The 19,504-nt window shown below is 36.0% G+C and overlaps 1 protein-coding gene and 1 long non-coding RNA gene across 16 annotated transcripts in view; one reads left to right on the forward strand and one right to left on the reverse strand.

The window, feature by feature from the left end:
* Positions 1-572: 572 nt before the first annotated feature.
* LOC111333992 (uncharacterized) lies at positions 573-19,454 on the reverse strand. 10 transcript variants are annotated; one of them, XR_015991814.1, is made up of 6 exons: positions 19,267-19,454; positions 13,413-13,549; positions 6,493-6,598; positions 6,248-6,337; positions 5,705-5,919; positions 1,882-2,345 (listed from the first exon to the last, which is right to left on the reverse strand). It is a non-coding gene; the product is annotated as an uncharacterized LOC111333992 (long non-coding RNA). The 10 variants fall into 10 exon arrangements; XR_015991810.1 differs by having other exon boundaries at positions 573-2,345; positions 6,248-6,598; positions 19,267-19,452; XR_002695191.2 differs by lacking the exon at positions 6,493-6,598 and having other exon boundaries at positions 573-2,345; positions 19,267-19,451.
* The window catches only part of LOC111333990 (kinase D-interacting substrate of 220 kDa B), a 33,534-nt gene continuing 15,560 nt past the window's right edge, over positions 1,531-19,504 (forward strand). The window contains exons 1-6 of one of the 6 annotated variants that reach the window (XM_022939659.2): positions 1,531-1,671; positions 7,098-7,249; positions 11,776-11,886; positions 12,443-12,541; positions 13,165-13,263; positions 13,468-13,566. In XM_022939659.2, coding sequence (XP_022795394.2) covers positions 7,154-7,249; positions 11,776-11,886; positions 12,443-12,541; positions 13,165-13,263; positions 13,468-13,566 — 504 coding nt within the window. In that variant the 5' untranslated portion in view covers positions 1,531-1,671; positions 7,098-7,153. Of the gene's footprint in view, positions 1,672-3,803; positions 3,960-7,097; positions 7,250-11,775; positions 11,887-12,442; positions 12,542-13,164; positions 13,264-13,467; positions 13,567-15,359; positions 15,537-15,616; positions 16,074-19,504 lie in introns of those variants that run through there. The other 5 variants (XM_022939658.2, XM_022939662.2, XM_022939663.2 and 2 more) reach the window with 5 other exon arrangements.

Raw genomic sequence — 19,504 nt, forward strand, 5'->3', positions numbered from 1 at the left:
AGAAGGCTGTCCAATTGAGTGACGCCAAAACATAAAAAGGAGGCATCTAAACAGAGAAAAGTGAATTTATTGGGGAGCTAATGAAACCTCAAAATAAATTTAATTGAGGATACAAACTGTGACCTATTGACTTGTCCGGCAGGACATCATAGTAACGACACAGGCAGCCCAAGCTCACCACTAGAAAAGCACACGTGCCTCTTACCGTGTTGCGCAACGTTTTATATTTATAAAGGTTTGTATGGGATGTTATTGCGCTATGTTGTTGTTCAACTGCTAAAAGAAAGACTTTCGAAAACGCTTCAAAATGGCCTGAGATGCTAGGAATCAACAAAGAAAACAACAAGGCAATAAGGTAAGTCCATTTTATTTCAAAACAAGACATTTCTCTCTTTTAAGGCAAACCGATAACATCCCATACAAACCTTTATAAATATAAAACGTTGCGCAACGCGGTAAGAGTCACGTCCGCTTTTCTAGTAGTGAGCTTGGGCTGCCTGTGCGCTAACTCGCCGAAAACGCTTCGAAATGGCCTTAGACGCTAGGAATCAACAAAGAAAACAACATGGCAATAAGGTAAGTCCATTTTATTTCAAAACAAGACATTTTTTTCTCTCTTTTAAGGCAAACCGATAACATCCCATACAAACCTTTTTAAATATAAAACGTTGCGCAACACGGTAAGAGTCACGTCTGCTTTTCTGGCAGTGAGCTTGGGCTGCCTGTGGTAACGAGAGCCTGAAGACACATTTTCGTGGTCAGGCGCGGTCTCCCTCGCAGCAGTTTTTTCGGATGTCACGCAACGCTCCCCCGAAAAAACGGCTCCGAGGGAGACTACCTATGGGTCGCCTCCAAATTCGCACAAGCGCGAACGTTTAACCGCTTCGTTTCAGGCAAGCAAAGATAAAAGAGAGACTAAAACATACATTTATAAGAGTTGTTTGATCACCAGCGCAGGCCTTGAGAGCTGAACCAGATCGGTGCGGATTGTATGACGTGACTGAGTGGGAGGGCCGGACGGGAAAATGTTTGGCTCGAGGTCATGAAGTAGGAACCAAGCGCCACAAGTTCCGTACGTCATGACCGAGAGCCCAATAATTTCCCCTCTGGCCCGATCAAACTCAGTCAAAAAGCATTTTATGATATGACTACCAAGCGTTGAGAACTTTCATTCAACTTACTAGGACGCGATAGACAGGCGCGTGCGGGACAACCGACGAAAAAGATTGTACAATAAAAAACTTTCCTTTATTTTTTCAACTCAGAAGATGAAACTCATCCTTCATTGAAAAACGCGACTTATTTTCTCATTTCTGAAACAAGATTTTTTTCCTTTTTGGCAGCAAAGCCCTATAATTGCAGGGTCGTTGACCAGTCTGACCTACGCACGTCAGCGTTAATCTAGCATGTTAAACTTTTCTATGGGATTGCGTGAGCGGGGCTGAAAGGGTCATTTGATAATATGATATTGTTCCCCTCCCCTGACAAACTTAAACCGGATCTTGGCCCCAGTCAGAGTTCCTTAAACTTGAAAGATTGCACTCAGTTTGGATCTTCTTATCTCGTGAACGGGTGACCTCTCTCAGTGGCGGTGCGACCTCATAGAACGCAGCTCGCATGTTAGCGTTTTTGTCTAGAATGGAGGATTCCAGACAAATTATTCACATCAAGGTATGGGAAACAGTACAATTACAGTTGTTTTTTTACTCAGATAACTAATTGTATTTTTAAACTGTTCGTTTAAATCGAGCGCGCTAAAATTTTTGCCCTGGTCCCAGAGGTTCTCTTCTCTCTACAAAAAATAGGATAAATCTCTTCTCCCTAAAAAAATCGGCGCCAAGCGCCGACAACGAGCTGCGAAACATTGACGTAAAAACAGGATATTACAATCTTTTTCATTTATTTACTTTGGTATTTGTACTTTTACTGTTCAGCGTTCGTTTCTTTCTTCGCTAGCATAATGGAAGCTTAAAGCTAAAATACGTTTTCCATCGATCCATGTGTTCTTCTATTCAGCGAGTATTGATTTCTTCAACGGGAAAATTTTTTTCCCTTTAAAACCGCATATATTATCAAAACCAGACGCAGAAACTGCGCCCAAAACTCGAGTGGGTGATAATAGGTATCACCTTTGGGCCGGAAAACTTCGTAGGCGGAAGACCATTGAAACCAAAAATTTGTCATCGCGATGAAAATTTCGTTGTTCTTTCGGTTGAATCAAAGCTGGACACTTGATTTGACTTTATAAAGCTTGTTTATCTTTGGAATAGTAACTTCCGACCCTCGTCAAATGAATATTGCATCGACAGCCACTGGTAAGCATCGAAAGCTGAAAATGACATTTCCTGATTGAAAAAGAAAATAGAATAGAGGGTGAATTGTGAATGAAAATTAACGACAGCGCTCAGCTTTAAGTAGTTTGCAGGAGGAATGAATTCGCTCCTATGTCTGCATAATACGATTTATATCTTAGTATATCAGTTCCTATTTTGAGCCCACCCATTGACAAAATAATTCATGACTGAATATTGTCACAAGATCAGAGTAAACACGTCATACCAGTTTTTAGTATCTTGTGAGACTATTTTAAACCATTTAAGTACAGGAAATTAAAGGCCACAGAACTCTGAGGTTTCTACTTTTTCAACCTTAAGAAGAGGTCAATCTGTGCAAGAGTCTGTAAAGTAAAGAATTTTTTCCAACTGATCAGAAAGGCACCGGCTTTAAAAAAAGTACGAAAGTAAAATAAAATCGCAGTTTGTGTTATTTCAGCGTAGCATCGAATAGACTTAAATCTCCTCTTCAGTGCCAGCTTGGTCCTATGGAGAAGTGGAGAAGGAAATCTGGGAACGATTTTCGAAAAAAGAGAAACTTGAATTAAATAATAAAATAGAAAAAAAAAAGGAAAGGAAAATAGATCAGCTCTTTGCGAAAACTCCAAGTTATTTATCAACTTCTGGCTATGATGCATTTATTAGTAAAATGGTGAAGAGAATTTAGTGTTCCAAGAAGATAATACTGATAAGTTTGTCTGTCCCCATAATTTTTTTCCTGGACAATCCAAGGAATCGAAAGTTTGAGGAGACGCTACATGTCAAGTTATCCTGGGTTTTAGAGGGTTATCTAGAAAATTAAAGACATTCAAAGCGTCTTTGTTTCTGTTTCGTGTAATACGTGCTTTTGCAAGATTCCCGCAAAACCCCCGCGTGAAGAGTTCCCAATTCTAGTTCCACAAGAATATACCCAAGGCGTTTGTAATTGGCTATGTTGGTTATTTTTCATTATGATTAACCGGAGATGCATTCCGAAGCCTTTGAAAGAACAATTCACCTGCATGCCAAGTTACTTAAAGCGTGCGGTCGGAATTGTGGTTAGCTATAAATTGCCTAAAAGCCACATAAATCATACATGCAAGTTTAATTCAGAAAAATAAAGCGATAAAATTGAAATAATATGATATTTCTAACCACAACCGTTGTTGTAATAAAGTTATCATCAACAATATCATTTTTCATTTTATGGCATTTAACATTTTAAAATTGTGACTAATTTGACGGAAATCGAGTAATGTACCTTCATGGTTTGTGTGCATTACGAAAAAATCTTGCATCGATCGACACTAGATCACTGTTGAGCGTCTTATTTTTGTGAGAATTTATTTATTTGCTTAAGAAACTTATGATTGACGCGAATGTTCTTCTAAACAACAATAAACGTGACAGGTGAGGAGAGCTTGTCTCCTACAGGGTGTTCAAAATTATCGCATTGAATTATTCATGTTAGCACTCGCGCATGCTAATTCACGAGCTAGCGGAGCGAATGGTGTGGAACCGTACGGCTTCCAACGGCTCTAGTAAGAGAAACACAAGTGAAATTCTCCTCGCTTAATTCATGGGGAGATAAATGCCATACGATCTACCAATCTATACTTTTCAACACGGGATTAGGTACTCTTGAAGGTGAGCAGGATTTGTATTTATTATGCGAACTTTTCTAAACAAACTGAGCTTTACTCGAGGTTTCGTGTCGGAGGATTCGCGAATGTTTCAGTAGAAATATTCAGCGATTGATTGGAAAGCGCGCGGTGATTTGAAAGGCAATCCTTAAATGACCTCCCTGTGTTATGTAAGGAGAGCTCAGCTCATTTTAATGAACAACTTACTATTTTTAAAGGCCTAAAAGGTCTCGGATGTTTACCGACTTTTTTCATATAACGTCTTTGTTGACAGATGTTGAGAGGGTAATTTTTTCCTTGAGAATCTCTGCATTCGATACAGCTTACGTCGCTGGTAAACGTTTCGAAATGAGAGGGATAAATTTTAGGTTTATAACCTACGTAACCTGGAAAAATGATTCTGAAAATGACCAAAGAGAAATGAAATTTGAAACCAGCAAACTTGTTGTCTATGTAGAATTGCTCCAAGCTGTTGTACACCTGTGCTCCAACCATTTTGTGTGAATTTAAGCTCTGTGATGGTGCATGTTTTTTTTTTAAATCTCCTCATTGTCGAATAGTGCCTCTAACTTTATACTTGCCCAAATTTTGGAGAACTTTGGCGATGTAGTTGGTAAGGAAACTTGAGCTTCCCATGGGAGCTTGTGTACATTGAATGTTGACAACCCGTCAGTTGACGAGAGTACGAAACAACTTGGTTCTTGGTTTTGCACTTCGAAAAATAGTTTTTTTTTTTTCATTCTAACGCAGAAAAATAAATATGCTGCGTTGGAAAACATCGCCAGACCGTGATACTTGATTGATAAGTGGTTACCGATCGTCTTTTAGGTTCGGTACCGTGGTTTCGCGTGTGTGTTCTTGAAACCGACAGCGAAATTGGCGTTGAAAAGATTTCGCTGACGAATGATTTTTTCACGAAATCGTTAGATTTAATTTGTTTAGCCATTTTCATAGGATACTATTCCGCAAACATAGTCATTTCTTATGCGATATGAATTTTTGTTTAGTGTTTACATTGAACGGCTTTCAAGCTTACGCAAGTTAAGCGTTCAGCTGTCGAAGGAATCAGTTAGAGGTTCATGTAGATCAAATGTTAATTTCTGGTTCTTATCTTTCCACGGCTGTTTTTATCGGTCCTATGGTAAAAGATTTTGAATCTCTTGTTTTATTCCTTTGGGTAAACAAACAGATTTTAAAGGCGTCTTTTTTACACTGTTTAGATGTCAAAATACAGTTTAGATGTATTATTTCTTGTTATTGAAGCGTGTCCTTGGAGTGTTGATTTAGTTTTGAAAACAACTACAGTTCATAAACACACATCAAAAGCGAAATTCATTTTCTATTATATTCTTTTGGCATGCTGCCCCCGCTTCAAGTAAATACAAATCTGCATACACTTCAGAAGAGATACATTTATCACGATGCATATATATCAAGGGGCACTTATTAAGTTATTCTTTGCTGAAAAGTTTTCACCAGTAAAAACTCGTAAAAAATTCTTAATTTCGTCGCCTCTCGAGCGAATTTTGTTATTTAACTTATCGTAAGATTTCCTGAATGTGATAGCACGTACCCCACCGCTTAAGGATTTTTACTTCAAATTCTCTCCTGCATGTATTGGTTTCTGTCAGTCACAATGTTTAATTTTTACCCAGGGAAAAACAAAAGACTGTTTGACCGCACACTTCTATAACACCTCAGGCACCTCAAGTAAACAATAGAGATCTCTTAATATATAAATCGTTTTACCTGGGGCTTGTACCAAACTAGATCTTAACATTAGTATTTTAAAAGGACTTTGCAGACGTCAGCTCACTCCTTGCAAATGTCTAGCATTCCTGGTGGACATTTCTATCACTAGCATTGATTCAGTAGACCAAGCTCTTCCGTTAATTATGTTATGTAAAGTTCCTGTTATTCTGCATTCAATTTTGGTAAGTTTTGAACATACATGTATCTGTGACCTGCAACATATTGATCAATATTGTATTATTTTTCCTTGTTCAACCTGATTTTGTGCAATACTTAAACTTTGAGTTTTCAGCTAAACCTTTTTCAGTCAGTCACACCTTTTAAAATAATATTTTGAAAATTGTTCCTTATTCAGGTGACACTCTTTGTAGTAAACTTGCACCCCCTAAATTTAACCTAGTGATAACTATCTAAAGTGGTCAAGTTATGTAAATGGATACCTTGCGTTATAACCACACAGTTTACATAGTAAAATTTTATCTTTCAATGTGCTGTATGTTTGCTGTAAAGCATAGTTACATTAATCAAGCAGATACATACCTCTGTTTCAAATGGGCTGTTGTAAGTGCAGTCACTAGCTGTTCTCCTTTGACAGTTTTTTTGCATGAAATATAGCATTTGGTGGAGAATCTACAAAATGATATCCACAAACTGAGCAAGAGTACTAGAGGCTATTTGCAAGATGCTTTGCATTACTCAAGCTAGCTTGGTTAAACATGGCTCAGCCAGTGAACCCAAATGCAAGAAAAATGCCTTTTCTAGTAGCTAAGATTCCAGTTTCTCACCAAGTTGGGCTTGTCCTGTTGTAAGATAATGTGAAGTGAAGTTTTCTCTCTTTTAGGATTTTTATCCTATCAGCAAGATTTTGACAAACCAGGTCAACTCTAAGTACTTGTAGAATTCGAAGATAAAATTAGTAAAAAAGACTATCTAGTATGGATAGGGCATTGCATTGATTTTCTGCTGAAGTTTGCACTTTGTGAGGTCTTCATCAGGAACTGATATAAATTTGTCCTTTTGTGTTATGAATAACTATTCCTTGCATTGGCACCCCATAAGAGTTCAATTGATAATTGGTATAAATATAACATGTTGTGAAATCATGACAAAACTGGTTTGAAATTTGATTACTTCCAGAAAATGTGTCGATCCCCCAAAAGCATTTACTCTCCTTGTTGATTAAAAGCTTTAAATAAACTTATGACATCGTTCTTAATTTAGAGGTAAGTAATATTAACAGTTTTTTTTTTATATTTTATAGACTTGAAAACTGCAGGCATGCATGCATGTTTAAACTGTAACCTGTCTTTGTCTCTTTCTTAACCAGTCAAAGTAAAAAAATAATGCAGCAGAAGCCATAATTTATAAAAGTTTGCAACAAATTTTTCAGTGTGGTAGTTAACTGAACCTGAATCTCCAAGCAGTTGTCCTGCATAAAAGTAGCCTATGAAGTTTTGGAGACCACAGGCTGAGCTGCTTTCTGAAGATGACAAAACATTTCCACAACTTACCAGAATTCATGTGGCCTCTTCTGTAGGAATGGCAAGTATTGCTTAACACTTTAAATCCCAGAACTAATGATTAAACTGTAAGGTAAAGTCTGTTCACGAGCCTAGTGGCCCATTAGGCCAGTGCTTAACTCCGGTTTCTGTAGCATGAAGCAACTAGGAGTATTTCTACTCCCCCCTGGATGGGATGCCAGTCCATCACAGGGTTACCCCCCAGCATTAAATCGCCGGTACCCATTTATACACCTGGGTGAAGAGAGGCACTGTGAGAGTAAAGTGTATTGCCTAAGAACACAACACAATGTCCCGGCCGAGGCTCAAACCCGGACCACTCAATCCGGAGTCGAGCGCTCTAACCATGAGGCCACCGCGCCTTCACAATTAAACTGTAACTTCTCCCAATAATATTTATACATTATCCAGCAAACAGGTAAATGATAGTACTCACACTTATCACATAAAAGTTCATAACTTGATCTATCACCAAATTCTGGTAAGTAATTTACAAGGAAACATCTAACAGAAAGAGGGGACAAGTAATAATCACATCTTGGTAGTTAAAAACTCGGCATGTATAATTGTCACAGTAAAATCTGGTTGATTCTAACACCAAAGGAGAAGTATTGTGATATCATTAGCTTATAATGTATGTGTACTTTTAGTAATTGCTTAGTTTTTGTTACCTATAAATACACATAATTGTATGAAAAATTTGTGATACCTAATTTAGGATGAAGTAATAGTACTTGTCAGCCCTGATTACTAATTATGAAAATGATAATGATGGCAATGATAATAATAATAATAATGATTATGATAATGATAATGATAATGATAATGAATGTAGTATTTGAATTTTTGGTAGAATTGCATAATTTATTAAAATTTTGCATACTGATTGGTTAATGAAGCAAGGTTACTTTAGAGTGGAATTGTCAGTTGAAAACAAGGCTAAGTAATATTGTTTGGCATCTCTTGTTAGGCGCTCAGGTTAAAAACAAACAATATTATTGCCATTTTCTCTTTTACTTATTTTTATTCGTTATTCAAAGAAAGTCCATGGCCTGATTGATAAATTTGGTGTTAAATTGCATTTGAAAACTGATATTGCACTCATTGCTTTGTGGTTCATGCAATGCCAGGTTTGCATGTAATTCAATGTGGAATTCCCTCATCAGGTAATGAATGTTCCTTTAACATGGGTAGACAATATAGGCATATGGGTAGACAATATAGGCATATGGGTAGACAATATAGGCATATGGGTAGACAATATGGGCATATGGGTAGACAATATAGGCATATGGGTAGACAATATAGGCATATGGGTAGACAATATAGGCAACATGGGTAGACAATATAGGCATATGGGTAGACAATATAGGCAACATGGGTAGACAATATAGGCATATGGGTAGACAATATAGGCATATGGGTAGACAATATAGGCAACATGGGTAGACAATATAGGCATATGGGTAGACAATATAGGCATATGGGTAGACAATAGGCATATGGGTAGACAATATAGGCATATGGGTAGACAATATAGGCATATGGGTAGACAATATAGGCATATGGGTAGACAATATAGGCATATGGGTAGACAATATAGGCAACATGGGTAGACAATATAGGCATAATTTAAAGTGCCGTTACTTGTGTGGGAATGCTTTTATTCTGACACTGAAATAAAAGTTTTAATTTATTTAATACCAGTATTTATAATATAGCAATGGTAATGATGCTGATTGTGACAATGACAATGAAATAATAGAAATGTTTTCTGAGGTATGCATTTAAAAAGCTCAAATTATACTTTCATGTTAAATGATTTAAGGGCTAAAAGTACAATTTATATTATTAAAAATTGGTTTTTTTCTTTGGCTCAAAAAAAGCTTCCAAAATGACAATATCTTCATGGTTAATCTTTATAATTATGTAGATGGAATATGAAATAGATTTGTGAAGGGTACTCTGTTATCTGCACAGTTTTTGCACACAGAAGGCAAATGTCCATTCACAATCTGTCATAGAATTTACTTCAACGACAAATAAATTTATTATCACACGATAGTTCGTTGCCCTTGGTAAGTTTTCCTTCTTATTGTAATGAAATGTCATGACTTTCTGGTTTCTTAATGAATAAATTCAAATGGGGGCAATAATTTCCATGAAGTTAGACATTTTGACTGCACATGGTAATTGAAGGGTGAATTGAGGGCAATAATTGTGAACTCTGTAAATGTTCCATAAAAGGTTCAAAAATGGTTTTAAATCCTAAGAAAACTTGAATTCACATTGAATTTTTTTGTTAGATTTATCTCTTTGGGATAAGGCTTATGAATTCAAAAACAATTCTCAGCATGAGATACAAAGTAGGTCTGCATGTCTTTGTAATAAATTCAAAACACTCATTATAATCTTGAATAAATCAGATAAAACTATTTGCAGCTCATAAAATCAGAATCAGATAAATACAACTTTGGAGTTGAAAGTCGTGCAATTTTAATAATGCTTTAAAGAAAATCACAAGTCTATTTGATTTTTATTCTGATGTAGTGTGCAGTTTTTGATAGAATTGTCAAACATATCCTAGGCTATTGTGAATTGCCCAAGATATTTATTCTTAAAAATTTTTCTTTGGGCCCAAATGATTTTTATCATTTGAAAACATAGGTGAACAGTTTTGAATGTTGCTCACAGCCTTGGAATATTTCTAGACTGATGTATTGTATTATTTATGTAACAACGATCACATTTGATTTTTCTAAAGTGGTTTTTAGCAAGTTTCAATGCATTAATTGATTAAAAGTAGCTGAATAATAAATGTCTCAAAACAGAAAAAGGAAGGAATTAACATGTACTAGACAGTATTTCAGTGCTCAAAAAGAGAAAAACATATTAGGTACAGTGATTTGATTTTCTTGTCCATTTAATTTGCTGTCTTGATTTTCTCAATCTGTCAGCTGTATTTATCATTCAGGGACTATAGAAAAAGTGAATTATTTGGTCAAAACAAGCTTACTGGCCTGTACATGCTGACATGTACATGAACATATTTGTGGCGATGGCAGACTGAGTGATCATGTCTTCTTCTAATGTGACTTTGTATACATTTCACATCATCCAAGTTAGTTTTGAAGAGTTCAAATTTTTACTTCAATCTATATAACTCAGTTACATTTTGTTGTGCCTGTAGAAATCTGTGTTGCTTTGGAATATTTTTCCCAAATATTTAATCTGCATAAATATATTTAAACATTTCAATTAATTGTTCTGTGTCTTTTAAATGGTTGTGAAACAATTCTCTGATTTTTATGGTGGACACACTGTATACATGCTTTTCTGCTCTTTGCTCTGTTTAATTGCCTGCTAAATGAAATATCTTCTTTGAACAGCAGCCAATAGGAACAAATGTAAATGATCTTTACTTGAGTGTCAGGAGACTACCGTTAGACAGTATAGATAAATTTTTCCCTAAACTGTTATTGTTGGTACTAAGCAGCATGCTAACAATACAGAATTGATGTGAAAGATTAAAAAGATAAAATGTTTTTTGAGTGGTCTTCTAAAACATCAACTGCAGATACACCACATGGAAACAGTTGATAGGAATCTCGGACCAGCCCATATATCCGTTACATTTTGTCTTATTTTGATGAAACACCAAAATCTCTCCACTGATTTACAAGGGAATGTGTAACTGGTAGAACAGAGAATTACTAAGCAAATCTTGGGAGTTAACTAAAGGTAAAATGTTGAACTCCACTAAATATAAAAACTGACATGAAAGTTTGATGGGGTATTCAAAACAGTTACTTTTTGAAGGCTTCTAAGAATGTTCTCTTGGAATCTATGTAAAGTTCGCAAAAAAAATATTTGGAAACTGAATTATAAAAAGTTGGAGATACCGTTTTTGAGTTAGGGGTATACAGTGTTTTTTGTTTGTACCTCTGATTTGATCAGAAATATTAGAAGTTTTATGTTAGGAGTTTTCAAGACCACAAGCATCGATCAGCCTGAATTAATGGGTAAAAAGTCAACAACTACATTTGAATAATTTATTTTAACTCATATGTAGTTGTTCACTGTTTACTTTTTGTGAAAAAGGTAACTGTGCTATTCTTAATTCTAGTAGTGATTTTACAAGCTGGTATATTCTGTGTGGAAGTATAATTTGTATGTAGTTGTGAGCTTTGAGGAGAGATTGCTTTTGTTGTAAAAAAGGAGGAATGCACTCAAGAATGGTTTAAGATTGATCCTGTAACAGTAAATAGCCTGACTACTAGTAAATGGTTTGACTTGGGAGTAACACTTTGAACATTGTGTAAACTGAATTTTCAGTTGAAAGAAGTCCTTACAAGGAATGTTGTCTGCAGTATCAACTTATAGCAAAGATTTCAAATCTCTCGGGTTTTTCTGTTTCTTTATTTTTGTTTTTTTGTTTTTCATTTATAGAATTATTGTCAATTCTTTGTTTGTAAGTGAAATGTAATCTCTTGCATTGTTCATGATGTAAAACTTGTGTTGCAACCGAGTGATATTCTTTTGTTTTAGGAAATGACAGTTAATGATGGTGGATTTCTCAATGCTGTCAGGGATGGAAGCTGTACTCATGTGCTAAATCTTTTGCATGGTGGAGGAGTGGATTTGGAGCAGAAAGATGAGGTCAGAAATGTTAGAAAACAAACAAATATTTAAGGATGCTAGCAAACCAAAAAAAAACAGGGTTTGGATAGGTCTTGAAAGCCAAATTGACTCTTGATAATTAATAGAAATGATGGGAAATGGGCAAAAAAATTTTTCAGTCGTTTTTTTTCCTGAGAAAAGCAAAGTGCAAAATACCTTGAATGAATGATCATTTTTTGTCAATAGTTTAAAGCCTACCTCTCAGTGGTATGGCATGCATAAAAAAAAGTACTGGAAAAGATCATAAGAGCTAGGTCATGGAATTTTAAAGACTGAAAAGAGTAGCAAAACAAACTAATAGCTACATGTTCTTATTTAATAAAAAAGAAGATTGTAATTGTTCATGAATTGTTTTTCTTTGTGTCAGAAAAAAAATTGTATAAATATATAATGTGGAAATGAAAGTGAATTTGTATATTTAAGGAATATAAAATTAGGTGTGTAACTATGTAAATCACTTGAACTAATCATTTATACATGCAATTGTTCCTATACCAGTGGATAAAATATTATTCCAATTAATACTTTCAAATAGAATGGCCAGACAGCTCTGATTATTGCAGCTGAAAAAGGAAATGTTGAAATTGTTCATGAATTGTTAAAGAGAAATGTTCAAGTCAATATACAAGATGAGGTGAGATCTGCTACACCAGTTGGTAGATGAACTTATTTGTTATATTAATTTGAATAGTTTATGATTACTGTCATTGAAGGACTCTCTCTTAAATGCCCCTCTTTCTTTTGAACCTCACCTCCCCCCAGTCTCCTTATCTAATTGGCTTCCTGCCTAGAACTTCAATTTTCTGGTATGACCCTCCCTCTTCTTTAGTGAACCCCCTACTAATATTAGGTAGTGTTGCAGGACTAAACTTGAAGTTGTAAGTCTGTACGGTTTTAAATGTCTGTTTTTTAAGCAAAGAAATTAGTACTTTGTTGTTCAGTATTTGATAAACATGGGCAAGAACTCAGATAACAAATACATCTCTTACAGGTCCACCCCCCCAGCCTCTGTTCTACAATAAGAACCCCCTGTCTAAATGTCCTGGAAATTGAGAAGCTCCCTTAGAGCATATTAGAGCATCCACATTACTTTGTAATGAATTATTATATGATAAAAATGATAATAATAATATAATAATAATAATTATTTCAATCAATAGTTTGATCATTAATTAATCACTAAAAAGCATTGATGCTGTCAATTAAATTGGTCAAAAAAAATCTTGAACTACAGAATTAAGTTTCCCCATATCTTAGGATGGTTGGACAGCCCTTATTGCAGCTTGCAAAGAGGGACATTACGAGGTTGTTAAAGAACTTATGGAAAATGGAGCAAAAGTCCAGTTACCAGACTTAGTAAGTGCAGCATATCTGAATCATAAAATGATGAGTGAACAAGATCATTGTTTTGATTCTAGGCAAGGGAATTTACTCTCTAATTGCCTTTTGCCACCCAGGAGTATAAATTGACAGCTGTGCAAATCAGGCGTGTATGAACAGCTTACCGTACTTTACACTTCTGTCACAATTCCATGACTAATAGAATATTCTCCATTGTAGGGCGGGTGGTCTCCTTTGGTATGGGCCTCATATAAGGGACATGCAGACATTGTAAGGGAGCTGCTGGACTATGGTGCAGACCCTAATGAAAGAGGACAAGTAAGGCACCATTTTAGCGCAAAGTACTGTAAAGCGCTCTTATAGGCAGCTAGCCAATCAGAGAAGAGTATTTTGGGGACAAGATAGAAAGGACCAATCAGCTTAAAGTATGAAAGAGGTCGGATACCTTGGTTGTCGTACTCGAAGTTGATTAGTCTATTCTGGTCACATGTGCAAGATACTCTTCTCCGATTGGCTGGCAACCAAGATAATCGTACTTTGTTACATTTAAAACTGTTGTTAAGGTGTTGTGTCTGGACATAAAAGGTTGTGCGCAGCTTAATTCCCAAGATTGCTTCATTCTCTACACTGAATTGTACCCGGAAAGAGATAGAAGAAAATAACTTGGATTTTGAATTTCGTCACTCCATTGTAGCATTGTTGCATGGAGCAACACATTTTAAATTTAAGAGTCTTCTGTTCTGTTTCCGACGTAGTTCAATATTTCAAATTTTTTTTCAATTTGGTTACAGGTGCAGTGGAAATTTAAATTTATAATGCAGCAGTGCATGTTCTTTATTATGATTCATTAGGAAATTATAGACAAGACAATTATTTCTAAATATCCCAATAGTTTTGTCTTTGAAACTTGAAGTTATTACGGAATACTTTGAATTCTACTTCGAGTAGACCAAATATTGTCGAGCCAACGTCGGGTTTTTTTTTAAGAGCTTTTCCTTAAGCAGCTGCCGAAAAGGGACCGTAAGGAGAAACCATTATCGAACCAATGGCTTAAACCTACAGCGTAAGCAGAGGTGCTATAAAAAATCTGCTCTTAAAACGACAACTTTCGTAATCTCGCGCTTTCGCGTTGTCGTGTGATTGAATGTTGTGCCGAAGTTAAACGAGCGCCTTAACGAGAATTTGCCGAAAACGATTTTAACTTTGAGTTCAATGTTTTGTTGCTCTGTCTTTTGCAAAATATCGCTCCTACGGAAATTACTATTGGCAAAACTGCGAATTTTGTGGCAGAACGGAAAGCATGAATTAACGTTTTTGACATTGTTTTGTTTTGTTTTTTCGGCTTCTCCATGGCGCCCTTGTGGGAAGATTCGGTGACTTACACATGCCGTGAAGATATAGGGAATAAATTCAGGAAGCAACAGAAGTACATTTACCCGACGGCATTACATACTTAATTATTCATTTGTCTCGGGTAGAGCGCAGGCTGTAATTAGTTTCCCGCGTAGTATAACTCAAGGTGGTAATTTATTTTAGAACTATATTTACTCGAGTAAAACCATTGCATTTCTGTTTATTTTAATTTAATGTCAATTGCTTTCAAGTTTGGAATCAAATACTCCATAATTCAGGTTTATCGTGCGTATGATTTTTGTGCCCACACAGTTGCATGTACGTTCATTCAGTTGTTAAGTAAACTTTTCTTTTGTCAGCTGCGAAAAACCTTTGTTTTGTCTTGTTAATTGTAAATAATGCTTGGACTGTCGAAAAAGTTTGTAAAATGACAGTTTTCACTCACCGGGAAGTCGATGGATACACTTTCATGTTGTTTATGCATTTGTCAAGTTTGTTTTGAAAATCTCTCTACTTCAAGTCAATGATAAAATCTTTTATCTTTTTGCTTCTTGTGACTTGCTTTTTGAAGGCAATTGAATTGATAACGTTCCTTAGAAAAACCGTCGTCCCTTGAAGGAAAATTTTGTCTGCAGAACTACATCCGGTTATTTGGTCGCGTTAGGTCGTCTTTGTATCTTTGCAGTGTTTAAGTGAAAGAGGATTAAATTTTTGTTTCAACTTAAAGCTGCTGATTTTGGAGATTAATATTTTACCATCACTGGTTTAATTGCATGCTAATTGAGCAAACTTCTATCGGCGATCTGCGTCAATATTCATTTAATGCCTTTCGAGTTTCTGTAATTTGGTTTTGGCAATTGTGTTTTAAATCGGCAAAACAGATCCATCTTCCGAGAGGGCTCAAATTCGACGGGAATACACTGACAAAGCATACAGTAAGAACACTTTTTTGTAATCAAAGAATTGAGACTTGAAGGACTCTGTTAATGCGAACAATTGTTACCTAAGATACTCTGACAGGTGCTTCGTCGAATTTGCTAGATTCTTCTCATCCGCTTTGCGAGAGAAAACCACGATAGAAACCGCGTATTTAAAGTTGCTCTCAAAACGAGCTCGGCGGGACAGAGTGCTCAAACTCGGCTTTGTACAAAATCCGGTTGGTTTTTCTACAGGAGGTCGCGTTCAACCGCAATCCAGTTGAGTAGACAATATATAAACTTACTGTGGTCATCATTCGCTGAGTCTCTAGATGTAGTTTAGTTTTGCATATATTTTAAAAGTCATTAACGATTCTTTCGGCAGGTGAATTGGGTTTAGTTCAGTAGGAATCGAACTGTGAACAAATTGAGTTCTATTTTTTGTTATATTTCGTGTGGCACGTTAAATCCAATTACACTCGGAAAATCTCGTTCGTGAGGTGGTCTCCTTTCGGCAGGATCAGAAGACAGCACTTAAGATGAATCCGTTCAAACGTAAGTTATTCTTACAAGCTATAAACTAAGTCGTTTGATATGTACTAGGTGATAAATTGGAATGTATCTGACATCTCCAAGCATATAAGGGAATTAACACAAAACTGCGCGTACTATTGTCAAAGATTTTAACGACATACTGGGCTTGGTTGACATAAACACAAGTTTTCATTAGCACCTTACACTATGCTTTATCGTACGAGCTTGTAGGACAAGTATTAATGTAGAAAGAAATTGATCTTTTTTTATAAGGAACTGAGGAAAAGTGACTTCTTTCCAAGAAGTTCTTAATCGTGAAGTTACCACCGCATGAATAATGTAACCCAACACCAGAGCGAATTTATTTTTTGACAGTGTTGCTTGTAACAATTTTCATAGCAGCGTTTTTGAGATTATTATTTTTAGAATTGCGCTTTAAATTATCGAATTCATAGCTCATCCATGCTAACGAAAGAAAACATTTCCTGATTTCTTTTCCCTGATACGACGTTTTGTCTCTCTTAAATCTTGTTTTCATTTCCAAAGGATCTCTGGTGTATGTTCTCCGTTTTGTTTACATCGAAGAGTGCTGTATTTAATTTTCTTTTAAAGATTTCATCCTTATTTTCCTTATTGTAAGTTCTGGTGAAAGCGACTTTTGTAATTTTTATCTCGTCTCATTAACTTGAGTGCGTTTATTTTATTTCATTTTTATATTTTAACCAGCTATGTCTCGTTTATTGTTTTTTAAAACGAAGCTACAAAACTGTGCACTATGTATCCGCGAAAAAAATAAGACACAGCTTAGTAGAGGATAGGTTTTTTTCAGTGCCTTAATGACTCGTATTTTAAGAAACTTGATATCCATAAAGATGGGTTATTGCGCCCAAAATGAGTATCCTTAATTTTTTTGTCTGGTTTGCGTTAAAAATTTGACGGTCCGTGGTATGTGTGTATTATAACTGATGGTATTCACAAGCATGAAAATATGTTTAATTTATATGTGGTTTTGGTGTAATATGTGCACCATTTACTCTTGATTGGGTTCTTTCTATTCTACTTTTCAAACTTGAGTAGAAAGAAACGGCGTTTGTAAAGAATTGGCAAACATATGTACAAGTAAGCGAAGGAGGAAATATCTTGTCGGTGTGTTTCACTTGCAGTAGATGCTGTTGTTAAACCTTGCGGAATATCTAACGTATTTTGGTGGACACTTTTCTATAAACAAAGACGGAAGTCTGTAAAGAAATTATTATCCTCCAAATATCCTAAAGCAATCTAATATGTTCTCAGATTAGTGTCTATAATTAGGTTTAGTTTTATCCAGTGACATCAAATGGATCAATTTTCTTTAACACTGAGGTGATTGTACTGTGTTGCACAACCTTTCTGACGAATATAGCTAAGCTCCTCCACTTTGTTTTTAATTACGTGTTTTATGCCTATGACAATTTATTCAAATTTAATCTTTTAATGATGTGTACATCTCTTTTCGCCTCTTACGTTCACGCTTCAAAGTGTGTGGTGCGGGAATGACCAATTTTTCTTAGTGTGCCCTAAAATTTTCGGGACTAGTTTGAAAAGCAGTTTAAATCGTTGTGTAGGCGTAGAACATGGCTATGGCTTCTTATTAGTCGTCGCGGTTTTGCGGTAGCAACGTGGTATAGGTGACCTTACATTTTCTGTGGATCTCCATATGAGGATTTTCAATCACGTGAAAATCTCGAGTAGTACGTTTTTATCTTCGGTCCTAGAATCGGGATAATGGATATCTAAAGAAGCACTTTTGCTGTAGATTCTCACTTCAGTGTACCAATCAAAATGAAAATAGGTGTTATTAACAGAAACTTCGAAGATTGTTAGATTAACTTAAAATGAACTATAATAATGATGTAGAAAAAAGCGGTAGTGAGGTTATCAAAGTAGACGATTTGTTTCAATAGGATCCTGCGGAAATCGTTAGCCTATATACTGTCTCTACTTGGAATATTTTCCATTATCATCCATGAAATGTTTTTGCTCACTCGAGATTGGATTAAACTATGTGGTATATCTGATGATTTTCCTCTCGAACATAATCTGGTCACTTTCACGGAACAGTTAGACCCGAGCATGTTTTCGCGCCAAATGGAAGATGTTGTTTAGTTAGTTAAGAGCAATGGCCGAAGGTCATGTTGTTAATTTGCAAACTGTTTGTGTTATGTTTCTCCGACAATGTATTGGTGCTTTCGGCATTCAAATTGAAATTATTGGGGACGAAGGCGACGGCAGAGAGACCGTTGTGAATGAAAACATTTAATGACTTTGCACGTGCGTTGTGAGGTTTCGTGCAATTCTCAGCTGTCCTCTACAAAACGACAAAGTAAAATCAAAAGATTTTGCGCAGTCCAATAGCGGAAACACTGATGGTAGATTATTTGGTTTTCTTCCTTTTACTCAACGTTTCCTTCTTTTATTTGGAAGTTCAAGGTCTGGTGCCGTTAGAGAAGGTAAAGACGTTGAGCTATTCGCGAAATTCTAAGAAAAATTTCAGCATATTTTTAAATGGACCTTTACGTTTCGTCTCAACAGCTTCAAAGCCTTCGAATTCGTGGCTCCCACAAAACTATTTCTTTCAATACTCACTGCAAGTGTTCGCGAGTTATTTCGTAATTCGCTTGAATTTGATACACGTTAGTGAACATTTTTTCTGTCATTTCCTTGACTCAGCTCGGAATTAGAACGGGTCATTTTCCTCAATCGCTTGGAAATGTAAGAATGTCTTTTTGGTCATCTCTGATAGTTCACTGGTTAGCAACTGATACAAAAAGTACAAATATCCTATAAACATAAATAGAGGATAATTTAATTGAAGACAACGGCGTAATTTTTGACACGCGAAGTGAATGCTCTGTGTTGTTATCATATGTGTGCTTTCTGTCATCATCTAATGGCTTTTAAGTTGTGTTCGGCACGGAACCTGAATTATGTGTGTGACTCGGATTGACGTTTTCTAACATCAGTCAGTATTTCAAGACCGCTGAAGATTTCAACCTTTTCTACTATTGTTTAGAAGGGAAATTAAATAATATTCTAGAAATCAACTTAGTCCGGCTAAACCGGGAAACTTCAAGTGAAACACGGACGAAAATTAGTCCCAATGTACTGTAGTTACGAATGTCTTCTTTACCAGAACGTGCAACAGTCTTGACTTTCGTTTAATCTTACTACTAACCTCGTTTGAAGGCATTTAATGGCGATCGTAGTCGATCCAAGAAAACATTTGTTTCCTCTGAGACAATACCTCGATATATTTTGAGAAACATTAAACAAGCGGGGGTCACGAAAGTTTAGATTCTTTTGGCGTTCATTCAAGTAGCGCTGTACTCGGTTCCAAAGATCGCCCAAGCGAGGCTGCTTTTGACTGGTCAACTACGACTGTATTCGATCATGTGAAGGCCTAGCGTGACAGA

Source organism: Stylophora pistillata, chromosome 9 (genome assembly GCF_964205215.1).
Source record: "Stylophora pistillata chromosome 9, jaStyPist1.2, whole genome shotgun sequence".
NCBI lineage: Eukaryota > Metazoa > Cnidaria > Anthozoa > Scleractinia > Pocilloporidae > Stylophora > Stylophora pistillata.